Source organism: Panthera leo, chromosome B2 (genome assembly GCF_018350215.1).
Source record: "Panthera leo isolate Ple1 chromosome B2, P.leo_Ple1_pat1.1, whole genome shotgun sequence".
In the NCBI taxonomy this organism is placed as follows: Eukaryota; Metazoa; Chordata; class Mammalia; order Carnivora; family Felidae; genus Panthera; species Panthera leo.
This window is the reverse complement of record NC_056683.1, coordinates 112,872,898-112,887,449: the sequence shown is the minus strand read 5'-3', so window position 1 is coordinate 112,887,449 and position 14,552 is coordinate 112,872,898. Positions and strand designations below refer to the sequence as shown.

The following is a 14,552-nucleotide window of genomic DNA, read 5'->3' as shown; positions in this document are numbered from 1 at the left end:
CACACAAGTAAAACTTCTAGCATCCAATAAATACCTGTTGAATGAATCCTCGGGAAAGAAAATCACACTGGATGCATAAATTCCTTTATTGAAAATATTGGGCTAGCACTGCATTACATATACTCAATATCCATAAATGAAGGGCCACACATTTCTGATTGGACAATACTGTTTTAAATAGAGAACACAGCATCTGGATATGCTCTCACAAATATAATATCATGGACTAAACTAGGTAGGAGTGAACTATATGCAAAATGACCATTTTGTTCATTAATAGCATATGGTTGCAAATGGCATAAATGGTAAACTTGATCATCATGAGACATTCCTGATATCTCACACCAACACATCATTAACGAGCAGATTAAACTGTCAATATGTTGTTAATCAAGAGTTCTCAATAAGAGAACCTGGGTGAAAGCACACCAGGGTATATATTTAAGATTTAATAGAATTCATTTCAACTTGCATGGAATGTGAGTAGGGTAAAATAATTGCTGATCTGACAGGAGGCCACTTGGCATTTGTTCTCTTTTGTAAATATTCTAATAAGAGAATAATCTAAATTAGGAAATATTATGCCAGCTTAAGGCTACATTCTAAAGATGGTTTCATTTTTTTAAATGCAGGTATATAAATACTACTTGTTATTTATGTTCCCTTTCAAAGATCACAGGGGGCGTAATTTATGACAGACCACTTCTCAGCTTTGGCTATTATTTAGAAATTTTTTCCATTAGCAGTCTTTGGCTTTCATAAAAGTTTGGCAATCAGTAATATTGTTTAGTTTTTACCAAGGCTTTATTAGCATTTTTAACAAAGAGTATTTTATGATGTGAAAATGGGTTGATGTTAGAAATAGTTTTTACTTTTTATTCCAATTTTTGTATGAATGCATTTCTTTGCATTGCTTTTTCTCAAATGAAAGAGTCTAGAAACCAAGACAATTGGGCTAATTTGACATTTTTCATTTGGTATAAAATATGCAGAAATGAAAACATTCAGTCTCTTTGAAAACAGAGGCCTGTTCATTAATTTAAGAACTTGGGGGAAATTATGCACAAAACACTATGAAAATAAAGTTTTTGTTATTAACACACATGATATTATAAGAAGCAAAACACTTTCTGTTCAAAGCAGGGTTTGTTCTAAGTCTAGATTCAGAAAGGTATCCATTTCTGTAAATATCAATTTACAACTGTGAGAAATGGCTTCTTCTTTACAACAATTATGTTCAGAGTAAGTAAAAATGTATCTTTTTAATGGCTAAATGGAAAGATGGCCTACAATAGTCAAATCAATAAACATTGGTAATGAGTTTTTAAAAATTCAGAATTATGCTGCTTAAGACCTATCACCCTAAACAATCAGGGCAAAAGAAAATTCAATATAAAACTATATAAATCAAATGGGTTTGTTGCCAAAACATAGCACAAAATGTATACATTTCTTTATTTCAAGATTTGACACATTAAAAGAAAAACTGCCAACACATTTTAGACAATATTCTAGAAATAATAAATAAGACAATTAAAAAAATCATATATTCCCTTTAAGTGCTGAGCACTTCCAATTTTTCTAAGTGAAACTAAGCTTTTCCATGGCAAACAATAGTATGCTGTACATTTTGGTAATGAAAATTATGTTGATAAATACACAAGGCATGTATATATTTCCACAGTATCTTTTTTTTTTCACAGTTACCAAAAATAAAAATAGCATTCAACTCATACATCTATAAATATTTTGATTCCTCACTGCATGGATTTGAAGGAAGTGGGAGCATAAAGTCTTTCAACAATCCGGACTTCAAAATTCTTTCTTTGTTGTCTGCCCTCCACATGGACCTTTCAGAAACTCTCTGCAATGTGACCATGCTCTGAGATGATGGCAGAAAGAAAGCGCTATGGTGGGATGAAGCAGTCTGGGCTGTGGCTAGGTCTTCCAGCCAGCTTTAGGAGGGCTGATGGAACCCAATCTTTTTAATGTGGTATTTTAAGGCAGTCTGAATTTCACTCGAATGTCCATACCTCGAGGTCTTGAACTATGAAGTCTTCCTTTTTGGAAAGAATATCATTATTGAAAGTGCTGCAGGAGTTGCTTCGTCCATGGTATAAATCAGCATCTAGCCATAAACCAAATCGTCCCCTGAAAAGATCAAAAATACAAAAAAGGTGAAAACATTTCAATCTCACGTGGCATACCTTCTACCCTCCCTCGCCTCATCTTTCCTTTATGCTATAGACAGACAAAACCCTAAACTGCTTGTAAAACAAAGTCTACATTTCCTTTATTTCATTTAAATGACCCATCTTTCCCAAAAGACAAGTGATAGTAGTCCATCATTTAGACACATAAGTCATTTCATCTCTGATTCTTAGCATCCTATGTTAGGCCACTGTCCTAATTACTCTAAGCACATGGCCTAGCTAAAATCACCTGACACAAGGTTTTGGTTATCTGGGTCAAAACAGACTCTCACAGGTCAGGTGGTAAATAAATAACAACAACAAAAACCTTACCCTCCACCACCAAGTTCCAAAGAACTTATGTCTCCATTAATAAAGTATGAGTTTTCTCCACTCCACTTAAAGACCTTAGGATAGAAACACAAGACAGAGAACAGACATTTCAATCTGGAGAATCAGTGAAGAGGGAATTATTAGGATAATACCTCTGTAGAGAAGGAAACTGCCCATTAGCTGAGGAAGTTCCTAATTGGCAGATCTTTCCTACATCAGGATGAGAGCTTCAAAGGGGTTATGAGAGCAAAGACCTCTCAAGCACATGTTGGCTCTGACTTGCTATCCCTCCCTGGGTCCCAGAACATGCACAAGAGCAGTTTCCAAGGCCCAATGAGGGGCCCTAAAAGCACTTTGTGCGCTACAACCATGAAAAGCTGACCCAGCCTAGAACGAGTCCAAATGAGGTTATGGGACAGCTGCTGCTCCCATGATAGCCCCCCACCTCCAACCCCATCCAGACTCCTGACACTGGGACATTGGGAATTTAGGTATTTCTTTCATTTACATACCTTGAAATTGGGGCTAAATGTGTAGAGAAAAGTTTCGCCAGTGCCGTAATAGTGGTCACTGAACTTGAAAGGATGAGTTGCATATGCTCCAAAAATCTGTCAAAAGAAAACAGAAACATTATCTACTTTCAAACCTAAATGTCCCAAAGAGTGGCGTTCTGAAATATTTTAACATAATCCTGCTCTGAGATATCATTAACCCTCTTTCAGCAAAGACCATTACTAAATTTGAGTTCTTAAATAAAAAAGCTCACCCCCAACAAGCAGATAAATAAAATATCCCTAGTTCTAATTGAAACTCAAGTGGCTCAAGGGAAACTTATTTGACAAAGGCCAACGATTATTCCAATTTTAAAGGACTTCCAAAGTCTACTATGGGGTCAAATTTCCTTTAGTGAATATGGATGACATGCTGGGAACATTAAACAACAACAAGCACCTTGCACACTGAAATGAGTGGTTGAAAGAACAAAATCATGTGTCTTAAGTGTTTTATAAGTGAATTCAAGGCCAGATATTTACCCAGAAATAATAAATGTTTTCTCTTTTGATTTATAAAAATTAGTTCTCAACATGCTTATTAAAACTGTATCCTTAACATAAGTGATCTAATATCTCTCAGCTGAAATGCCTTTTAAGAAAAAAATAATTCCATAATACAATGGGCTTTAGGGGTGATTTAGATGTATTTGAACCAGTAATTTGTCCATTTTTCCTTACTGAGGGTTTGAATAAGCAGGGTTTTCAGGATTATGTGGGCCCACTGTCCCAGCTTCCTATCCTCCTCACATCCTGAGCAGTGCTTGCAAGGGTGAGAGCTGGCAAGAGTGAACATTATATTTTGAAAATGTCCCTAAGTGATTCTGATATACCGTCTACTTCAAAACCCACTTGGGAATCACTGTTTCAAATGGAGGCTATCTTAGCACAATGCACTCTAGTTCCATCCATGTTGTTGCAAATGGCAAGATTTCATTCTTTTTTGATTGCCAAGTAATAATATTCCATTGCATATATATACCACATCTTTTTAAAAAATTTTTTAAATGTTTGTTTTTGATAGAGACAGAGCATGAGCGGGGGCGGGGGGGGGGGGGGGGCGACGCACAGAGAGAGAGGGAGACATACAGAATCTGAAGCAGACTCCAGGCTCCAAGCTGTGAGCACAGAGCCTGATGCGAGGCTCGAACTCACAAATGGTGAGATTATGACCTGAGTCAAAGTCCAATGCTTAACTGACTGAGCCACCCAGGGGCCCACAGACCACATCTTCTTTATCCATTTATCAGTCGATGGAGATTTGGGCTCTTTCTGTAATTTGGCTATTGTTGATAATGTTGCCATAAATATTGGGGTACATATGTGCCCCTTCAAATCAGCACTTTTATATCCTTTGGATAAATACCTAGTAGAGTAATTGCTGGGTAGTTCTACTTTTAGTTTTTTGAGGAATCTCCATACTGTTTTCCAAAGTGGCTGCACCAGTTTGCATTCCCACCAACAGTGGCATAGTGCTCCCCTTTCTCTGCATCCTCACCAATATCTGTTGTTTCCTGAGTTGCTAATTTGAGCCATTCTGAAAGGTGTGAGGTGATATCTCACTGTGGTTTTGATCTGTATTTCTCTGATGATGAATGATGTTTAGCATCTTTTCATGTGTCTGTTAGCCATCTGGATGTCTTCTTTGGAAAAGTGTCCATTCATGTCTTCTGCCTGTTTCCTCACTGGATTATTTGCTTTTTGGGTGTTGAGTTTGGTAAGTTCTTTATAGATTTTGGATATTAACCCTGTATCTGATATGTCATTTGCAAGTATCTTCTCCCATTCCTCTGGTTGTCTTTTAGTTTTGTTGATTGTTTCCTTCACTGTGCAGAAACTTTTTATCTTGATGAGATAAACAGTTCATTTTTGCTTTTATTTCCATTGCCTCCAGAGGCATGCCCAGTAAAAAGCTGCTGCAGCCAAGGTCAAAGAGGTTGCTGCCCATTTTTTCCTCTAGTTTTTTCATGGTTTCCTGTCTCACACGTAGATCTTTCACCCATTTTGAGCTTATTTTTGTGTATGGTTTAAGGAAGTGGTCCAGTTTCATTCTTCTGCACGTTACTGTCATTTTCCCAGCATTTGCTGAAGAAACTGTCTTTTTTTCCATTGGATACTCTTTCCTGCTTTGTCAAAGATTAGTCAGCGATACATTTGTGGGTCCATTTCGGTTCTCTATTCTATTCCACTGATCTGTGTGTCTGTTTTTGTGCCAATACCATATTGTCTTGATGATTACAGCTTTATAATACAGCCTGAAGTACGGAATTGTGATGCCTCCAGGTCTGGTTTTCTTTTTCAACATTACTTTGGCTATTTGGGGTCTTTTCTGGTTCCATAAAAATTTTAGGATTGTTTGTTCTAGCTCTGTGAAGAATGCTAAGTGAAATCAATCAGAGAAAGACAAATATCATAGGATTTCACTCATTAAATTTAAAACAAATTTAAGAAACAAAACAGATGAACATAGAGGAAGGGAAGGAAAAATAAGATAAAAACAGAGAGGGACGCCAACCTAAGAGACTCTTAAATATAGAGAACAAACTGAGGGTTGCTGGAGGGGAACTGGGAGGGGGAATGTGCTAAATGGGTGATGGCCATTAAGGAGGGCACTCTGTAAGTGATGAATCACTAGGTTTTACTCCTAATACCAATACTACATTGTATGTGAAGTAACTTGAAGTTAAATAAGTAAATTAAAAAAAAATAATAAATGGGGGTTATCTGAAAAATGTCTTATAACTTTTCAAAATTATTATAATTGGATTACAGTCATTGTGAAATCTCTTCTTTACCAATTACACGTAGTTCCTGGCAACCTGAAATACTAAAAATTAGACAGGATAGAAGTCTAGAAACTCTTTCTAACCAATGTTCTTCATACTCCCTACTACCAAACCTTTCCCTAGAGCTGCTAAGAACAAACAAAACAGTAACAAATACATCAAAAATCCATTTCCTTTCTTCTGGTGATATTTCAGTAAAAGAACTAAAGTATAGCTGTGATAGGCATCTTTTTTTAAAAGCATGGGCTTAGGGGCGCCTGGGTGGCGCAGTCGGTTAAGCGTCCGACTTCAGCCAGGTCACGATCTCGCGCTCCGTGAGTTCGAGCCCCGCGTCAGGCTCTGGGCTGATGGCTCAGAGCCTGGAGCCTGTTTCCGATTCTGTGTCTCCCTCTCTCTCTGCCCCTCCCCCGTTCATGCTCTGTCTCTCTCTGTCCCAAAAATAAATAAAAAAACGTTGAAAAAAAAATTTAAAAAAAAAAAAATAAAAGCATGGGCTTAAAATAGGACAAGAAGGGCAATGGCCAGAAGTGGAAGAAAGTTATTCCTTTTCTGATCAATGAATAGGAAAAGCCACCTTACCCACTCACCTTCTCAGGATTCTAATTATATTTTTTCTTAGCTAATATTTCTTAGCAATCATGGAAACCTACTTAAGGACTAGAGATTGGATGATACTAAGGAATTACTGTTTTGTTAGGTATATAGCATTGTGGCTATATAAGAAAATGTCTATTTTCTTTTTTCTATTAATTTATTTAGAAAGGAATTGTATTAATATGTATATAATGATATTGTTGGGTCTAAACCATTAAAAATGTAATACATTTGGCAATAATGGAACAAAGGAATCCTTGGGGAAAAAATTAAGACAACCAAAAGTGGAAAAAAACCCCAAACAAACAAGGTTAATATAACAAAATTTATAAATGTATATTTGCTCTCCTCTCTTCTCTCAGCTTTTAAAAAAAAATTTTTTTTTTTAACATTTATTTATTATTGAGAGACAGAGAGAGAGCATGAGCCGGGGAAGGGCCGAGAGATGGGGAGACACAGAATCCAAAGTAGAGTCTAGGCTCTGAGCTGTCGGCACAGAGCCCAACGTGGGGCTTGAACTCACAAACTGTGAGATAATGACCTGAGCCGAAGTCGGACGCCTAACCGATGGAGCCACCCAGGCGCCCCCTCTCAGCTTCTTTAGTAGGAAAATTTATATAAAGTAATAATCATAACAATTTATTTTTGGGTTTTTAATATATATCAATGTAATATATATAACAAAATTACCACAAAAACTGAGAAATTTAATTGAGAAATTTAACTGAGAAATTAAGGGAGTAACATTTCTGCACCTCACTGGAATTAAGCTAGTATAAATCAGACTTTATCAATTGCTTGATGATCGCTCTATTTTCCACAATGCCTTATGGCGTATATTTCTCCACAGTCTAATTTGACTAAAACTGAGCCCCTTTGCAGGGGTTTCTTTGGCCAGTTTATGAAATTTACCCTGACTCCAGGAAGGCCCTCATTAGTGGTCTCTTTTCCTGGTTCTCTCTGGTAGACTAGATGGTCTTCAGTTTGGCTTGTTGTCTTCATGCAGATGCCAACCTCCTCTTCATCATTTTCTAGAGTATCCTTTGACTTGAACTTCTCCATACTCTTCTAAATAAAGTCAGTTCCTTTGGGAAAGCTTCAAAATCTGTGTACCCTCCATCCTTTCTTTTTACATATTCATAAAGAGTTAAAAATTTGTATTAAGTTGATAATGTAATATTACGTGAGCTTCAGATGTACATTATAATTTGACATCTGTATTCATTACAAAGTGACCATCTCCATAGATCCAGTTACCACCCATCAACCATACTTTTGACCCCTTCTTTCCACTTTGCATACAACCTACTGCCCTTTCCCTTTAACCATCAATCTGTTGTGTCTAAGTTTTTGTTTTTATTTATTTTTTTGTAGTTTTAGACTCCACGTGAGTGAAATCATACTGTTTCTTTTTCCTGACTTATTTCATTTAACATAATACCCTCAGGATCCATCCATGTTGTCACAAATAACAAGATTTCAATCAATTTTATGGTTTAGTAGTATTCCAGTATGCATATCCACCCATGTGTATATATGCCACATCTTCTTTATCCATGCATTCATAGATAGACATTTAGGTTGTTTCCATATCTTAGCTACTGTAAATAGTGCTGCTATGAACACTGGGATGCATATATTTTTTTGAATTAATGTTTTTATTTTCTTTGAGTAAATACCCAGTAGAGGAATAGCTGGATAGCATGGTAATTCTACTCTTAACATTTTGAAGGATCTCCATACTGTTTTTCATAGTGGCTGCACCAATTTACATTCTTACCAACAGTGTGTGAGGGTTCCCTTTTCTCCACATCCCCACCAACACTTGTTATTTCTTGTGTTTTTGATGTAACCATCCCAGCCAGTGTGAGATGATATCTCATTGTAGTTTTGATTTTCATTTGCTTAATAATTAATGATGTTGGAACATCTTTTCATGGGCCTGTTGGCCATTTGTAACTCTTCATTAGAAAAATGTCTGTGCAGATCCTCCACCCATTTTTTAACCAATTGTTTGATTTTTTTTTGGTAAAGTCATATGGGTTCTTTATATATTTTGGATATTAATCCTGTGTTAGATATATGATTTGCAAATATCTTCTCCCAATTAATAGGTTCCCTATCCTTTGCAGTGCAGAAGCTTTTCAGTTCAATGTCCCATTTGTTTACTTTAGCTTTTGTTTCCTTGGTCTTTGGATTAAGATTCACAAAAACATCACTAAAATAGATGTCACAGAGTTTACCTACTATGTTTTCTTCCATGAAACTTATGGTTTCAGTTATCGTGTCCAAAACTTTAATCCATTTTGAATTAATTTTTGTACATGATGTAAGTCAGTGGTCCAATTTCATTCTTTTGCATGTGGCTGTCTAGTTTTCCCGGCATCATTTATGGAAAACATTGTCATTTCTCCGCTGTATGTTCTAAGCCCCTTTGTCATAAATCATCCATATATGTGCGGATATATGTTGCATTGATCTGTGTGTCTGTTTTTATGCTAATGCCATACTATTTTAACTACTAAAGCTTTGTAATATAGTTTGAGTCAGGGAGTGTAATACTTCCAGTTTTGTTCTACTTCCTCAAGATCGCTTTGGCTATTTGGCATCTTTTGTAGTTTCATACAATTTTTTTTAAAATTATTTTTTCTAGTTCTGTGAAAAATACCACTGGAATTTTGACAGGGATTGCGTTGAATCTGTATAAACTCTGGGAAGTATGGACATTTTAACACTATTGATTCTTTGAACTCATATTTTCCATTTGTGTCTTATTCAATTTCCTTCACCAGAGTCTTATGGTTCTCTGTGGACAGGTCTTTCACCTCCTTGGTTAAATTTATTCTTAGTTATTTTACTGTTTTTGATACAATTGTAAAAAGGACTGTTTTCTTAATTTTTCTGATAATTCATTATTAGTGCATAGAAATGCCATTGAGGGCGCCTGGGTGGCTCAGTCGGTTAAGCGGCCGACTTCGGCTCAGGTCATGATCTCGTGGTCCGTGAGTTCGAGCCCTGCGTCCAGCTCTGTGCGGACAGCTCGGAGCCTGGAGCCTGTTTCAGATTCTGTGTCTCCCTCTCTCTGACCCTCCTCCGTTCATGCTCTGTCTCTCTCTGTCTCAAAAATAAATAAACGTTAAAAAAAATTAAAAAAAAAAAAAAAAAAGAAATGCCATTGATTTCTGTAGATTGATTTTGTATCCTGGAACTTTACTGAATTATTAGCAGTTCTAACAGGTTTTTGGTGGAGTCTTCAGAGTTTTCTATATAAAGTATCATATCATCAGCAAATAGTGACTGTTTTACTTCTTCCTTTCCAATTTGGATGCCTTTTATTTCTTTTTCTTGTCTAAGTGCTCTGGCCAGGAATTCCAATAATATGTTCAATAAAAGTGGAGAGAGTGGGCATCCTTGTCTGTGACCTTAGAGGAAAAGCTTTCAGCTTTTCACCAGTGAGTATGTTAGCTGTGGATTTGTTATATGGACTTTATTATGTTGAGGTGCATTCCCTCTACACTTATTTTGTTGAGAGTATCATAAATGGATGTTGAATTTTATCAAATGCTTTTTCTGTACCTATTCAGATGATCATTATGAAATTTAACTTACACTTTGTTAATGTGGCATATCACATTGATTGATTTGCAAATATTGAACCATCCTTGCATTCCTGGAATAAATCCCATTTGATCATGGTGTATAAGTTTTTTAATGTATTGTTGAATTTGGTTTGCTACCATTTTTTTTGAGGATTTTTACATCTATGTTCATTAATGATAATGGCCTGTAATTTTCTTTTTTTTCTCTTTTGTCTGGTATTGGATATCAGGCTAATGCTGGCCTCATAAAACGAGTTTGGAATTGAAACCAACATTGTACTATATGTTAACTAATTAGAATTTAAGAATAAAAAATATAAAATAACAGAAATATAAAATATTTAAAAAATGAACTCAAATATAAAATATAATGTAAAATAAAAATAAAATAATTGAGTTTGGAAGTGTTACATCCTCTTCAATTTTTTGGAAGAGTTTGAGAAGAATACATATTAAATCTGCTTTGAATGTCTGATAAAATTTACCAGTGCAGCCATCTGGTCCTGGACTTTTGTTTGTTGGGAAGTTTTTGATTACTGATTCAATCTCCTTACTAATAATCAGTCTGTTTAGATTTTCTATTTCTTCATGATTCAGTCTTGGAAGATTGTATGTTTCCAAGAACTTGTCCATTGCTTCTAGGGTGTTCAATTTCCTGGTATATAACTGTTCATAGTAGTCTCTTATAATTCTTTATATTTCTGTGGTATCAGTTGTTAACTTCTCTTTCGTTTCTGATTTTATTTGGGCCCTCTTTTTTTCTGGTGAATCTAGCTAAAAGTTTGCCAAATTTGTTTTATCTTTGCAAAGAACCAGTTCCTAGTTTCACTGATCTTTTCTATTTCTTATGAAAAAAAATTTTTATTTCATTTATTTCCTCTCTGATCTTTATTGTTTCATTCCTTCTACTAATTTTGGGCTTGTTCTTCCCCCCCCCCCCCCACTAGTTTCTTTAGGTGTAAAGTTAGATTACTTGAGATTTTTCTTGTTTCTTCAGACAGGTCTATATTGCCATGTACCTTCTCTTTTAGAATTGCTTTTGCTGCATCTCGTAGATTCTGGTATGTGGTATTTCTGTTTTCATTTTTCTCTATGTATGTTTAAAATTTCTTCTTTCATTTTTTTCAATGGCCTCTTGGTAATTCAGTAATTGATTTTTAGTTTCATACCACTGTGTACAGAGAAGATGCTTGATATAATTTTAGTATTACTGAATTTACTGAGACTTGTTTTGTGGCCTAACATGTGATCTTTCCTAGAGAATATTCTATGTACACGAGTAGAATGTGTATTCTGCTGGTTTTGGATGGGATGTTCTGTATATATCTATTCAAAGTTCATCTGGTTTAATGTGTCATTTAAGGTCAGTGTTTTCTTACTGATTTTCTCTCTCTCTCTCTCCACACACACACACACACACACACACACACACACACACTACTTAGTTTGTTATCTTTACTTTTTTGTCTTTTAACCTCATACCTGCTTTTGTAAGTACTGCCAGGTCTGGAGGAGGCCAGAGGTAGGCTGCTTTTCACACCTGGTGGGGCAAGGGCTGAGGGGATCTCTGCCATGGACAGGGGCCAGGCCAGGGCAAGTTTGCCCACTGTGTCTAGCAGGACAGTGATTGTGGCAGATAAGCACAGGCTGGGGTGACCATGTGCAAGGGATCTGACGAGGGCCACAGTGGACAAGTGGATGAGTGCAGGGCTGGAGAGAGTCTGTGGTGGATGAGCACAGGGCTAGAGCTAGCCTAAGTGCCTGGTGTGGCAGGGTAGAGGCCAAGCTGGATGAGCACTGGGCCAGCCTAGTGGGGTGGGGTTACAGGGGAACACAAGGTAAGCCTGTAGCACTAGCAAGGGAAAATGACAGCACCAAAAACACCACCCACCAGCACTAGGGTAGCAAGGAAGTAGTGTAAAAAAATGGCACCCTCCAGTGCCTGTATCCACAGAGAGATCTCCATCAGACTCCTGCCCCACTGGTATACTTTCTAAAACTAGTCAACAGATCTTCCTCACATGTGGTCCAGGTGCTTCTCAAGCTACTGCCTCTGTGTTGAGACTCAAAGCAAATGAGTCCATGTGTGGCCCCTCAATGATGGAATTTTCCTTTCCTACAGCCCTTGTGCTCTCCTGAAAATTAGCCTCAGGTTTTCAAAGACAGTTATTTTGGGGGTCTGCCTCTCTGGTGCAGGTCCCATGGGCTAGTGTGTCTAATGTGGGACCTGAACCCCTAGATTCTCAGAGAGGAGCTGCATGTTTTGGGATCTCTCTCCCTCTTGTGGGTCGCTAGGGGGGTTCCTGTCAAGACTGTTTTTCTGCCCCTTCTACCCATCTTGATGTGGCTTCTTTTTGTCTTTTTTTTTTTTTCTGTCCTGTGTTATAGAAGATCTGTTCTGCTAGTGTTCAGGTCTTTTTCAGAGAGAACTGTTCTACAATTCTAACTTGGGTGTGTCCATCGGAGGAGGTTAGCAGAACTCTGTGTCTTATGATCCACCTTTTCTCCTAGAGCTAGGAGCCAGGGGTTCTGGTGGGCGAAGCAGCAGCCACTGGTCTTGGCTTGCCTCAGCTGGCATGGAATGTCTGCTCTAAGAGCTGAGGCAAGGGCTTTATACTCCTATTTTCTCCTATGCCTAAGGTAGAGCATCTCCCCTATGAATAGAGGTTGGGTAGAAGAAAAGAATCCTCTACCTCTAAGCCATACTTGCCTGGAATTTAGCCTCTGAAACACCGATCTTGGGTAGGTTATAAGAAGTGCTGGGGACCTGCCCCTAGAAAGTATATCATAGCCCTTGCATGGGAGCTGGGGGAACTGGGAACCCCATCTTCTTGTCCACATAGGAGCTTCCATCAGTCTGAACTGAGGGCTGCAGGGAAGGAAGCAGGTTGTGCTTCAAATGCCACAGAATCTCACTAGTACTAGTGATTTATTAGATTTTCTTAAATAAATGTTTCTTCACTTGCTGTATGCCCTTAGGACAATTTTCAGAGACTTTAAGTGATTATTGTTTTTATAATTTCTACCAGTTATGGCTGTTTCACTGACGGATTCTGCAGAGCTCCTTACTGCTACCATTCTGCATATGTAATTCTTTTATATTAGAATTTTCCATAATTCATTCCCAGACAGATTTACAGGTGTTGTTCTATCATGTCCTCAAACACAGCAAAGCCACATTCTTGCCTTGGGGGTGAATGGGGTGTGGAAAGCAGAGTTGGTATCCAGGTGTTTTCAAACACAAGCGCCTCCAGGGTACCAGATTCAGTAAGACTACATCTCCTGATGAATAGAGGAGCCTTCAGGTACAGGCCTCCTTTACATGCCTGCTGACAGGAAGCTTGGTGGAATTGTGCGGCACACCTGCTCTGTGTTGCCAACACCTTCCCCAACAAATGTGGTATCTTTTGGTAAACTAGTACGAGAACTAATCTATACTTATGGTGAGGGTTTGTGTGTGGTCTAAAGCCATCTAGCCATGTCTCATCTAAAACATAGCATCCAACATCTCAAACATTTCACTGAATCCCTGAGTAATTCCATTTTACATGTACTTCGTTGTTATTACTTTTTAAATTTTTTAAAGTTTATTTATTGAGAGAGAGAGAGAGAGAGAGAGAGAGAGAGAGAGAGAGAATCCCAAGCAGGCTCTGCACCACCAGCACAGAGCCTTACATGGGGCTCTAACCCACAAACCACAAGGTCATGACCTGAGCTAAAGTCTGACACTTAATGGACTGAGCCACCCAGGTGCCCCAACCTTTGTTATTATTTTAATTTTTTACCTTGACTGTACCCAGCTGGATCATGATTAAATAAAGTGTCATCAATCAAGAAATAATAACAGTAACCATGATAATAAACTTCTCCCCATACTTCTTTATCTATAGTAACACAGCAATAAAGTCCCAGAAAAGATCACAGTTGAGAAAGACAGTGCCTTCAGTACTCCCATGTCTCCACTAATTTCTCCTAAGACAAATTATGATAGCAAAGATCTATTCCCCTAAAATGATGCCAATTATATAGCTTCACAGCAAGTTCCCCAGGGCTTAATAGTGCCCCATATGTAACAGGCACTCATACATTTTCTGAACATATGAATAAATGAAAGACTGTTGAATAAAACCTGCTTCCATGACAGAAAGAGAAAAGAATGACATCTATATCTTACAAATGTAAAGGAATTTCATCTTGATATAACACAGACCAGACCAAAGTGAATAAATAGCAGATGAGACGTCTTCCTTTTGTGGAGCAAATGCCTGACTAGGTAGTATATGAAAGAAACCTATAAACATTCCACTCATACCCCAAGCTGACTGACAGAAGCACTAGTGAAGGTACATGGGGGTAATACCTAGAATTCTCCTCTGCCTCCAAGACCCACTACAGCACAGGTGAAAGGGCAGTGAGCAATGGTACAGAGCATTCTTTGCTATTTCATAACAATCGGGCCCCTCAGGTCGAACACACCCTGGCTCTGAATGGCTCTCC

At 37.7% G+C, this 14,552-nt stretch overlaps 1 protein-coding gene and 1 long non-coding RNA gene across 9 annotated transcripts in view; one reads left to right on the top strand and one right to left on the bottom strand.

Annotated features, from left to right (window-relative positions):
• The window catches only part of NCOA7 (nuclear receptor coactivator 7), a 157,275-nt gene that overhangs the window by 2,916 nt on the left and 139,807 nt on the right, over positions 1-14,552 (bottom strand). For 3 of the 5 annotated variants that reach the window (XM_042939756.1, XM_042939757.1, XM_042939758.1), the window contains 3 exons: positions 3,038-3,133; positions 2,526-2,599; positions 68-2,151 (listed from right to left, as the gene is read on the bottom strand). In XM_042939756.1, the coding sequence (XP_042795690.1) occupies positions 2,016-2,151; positions 2,526-2,599; positions 3,038-3,133 (306 nt within the window). In that variant the 3' untranslated portion in view covers positions 68-2,015. Of the gene's footprint in view, positions 1-67; positions 2,152-2,525; positions 2,600-3,037; positions 3,134-14,552 lie in introns of those variants that run through there. The other 2 variants (XM_042939755.1, XM_042939754.1) reach the window with 1 other exon arrangement.
• The window catches only part of LOC122220364, a 32,092-nt gene that overhangs the window by 16,817 nt on the left and 723 nt on the right, over positions 1-14,552 (top strand). The window lies entirely within an intron of this gene.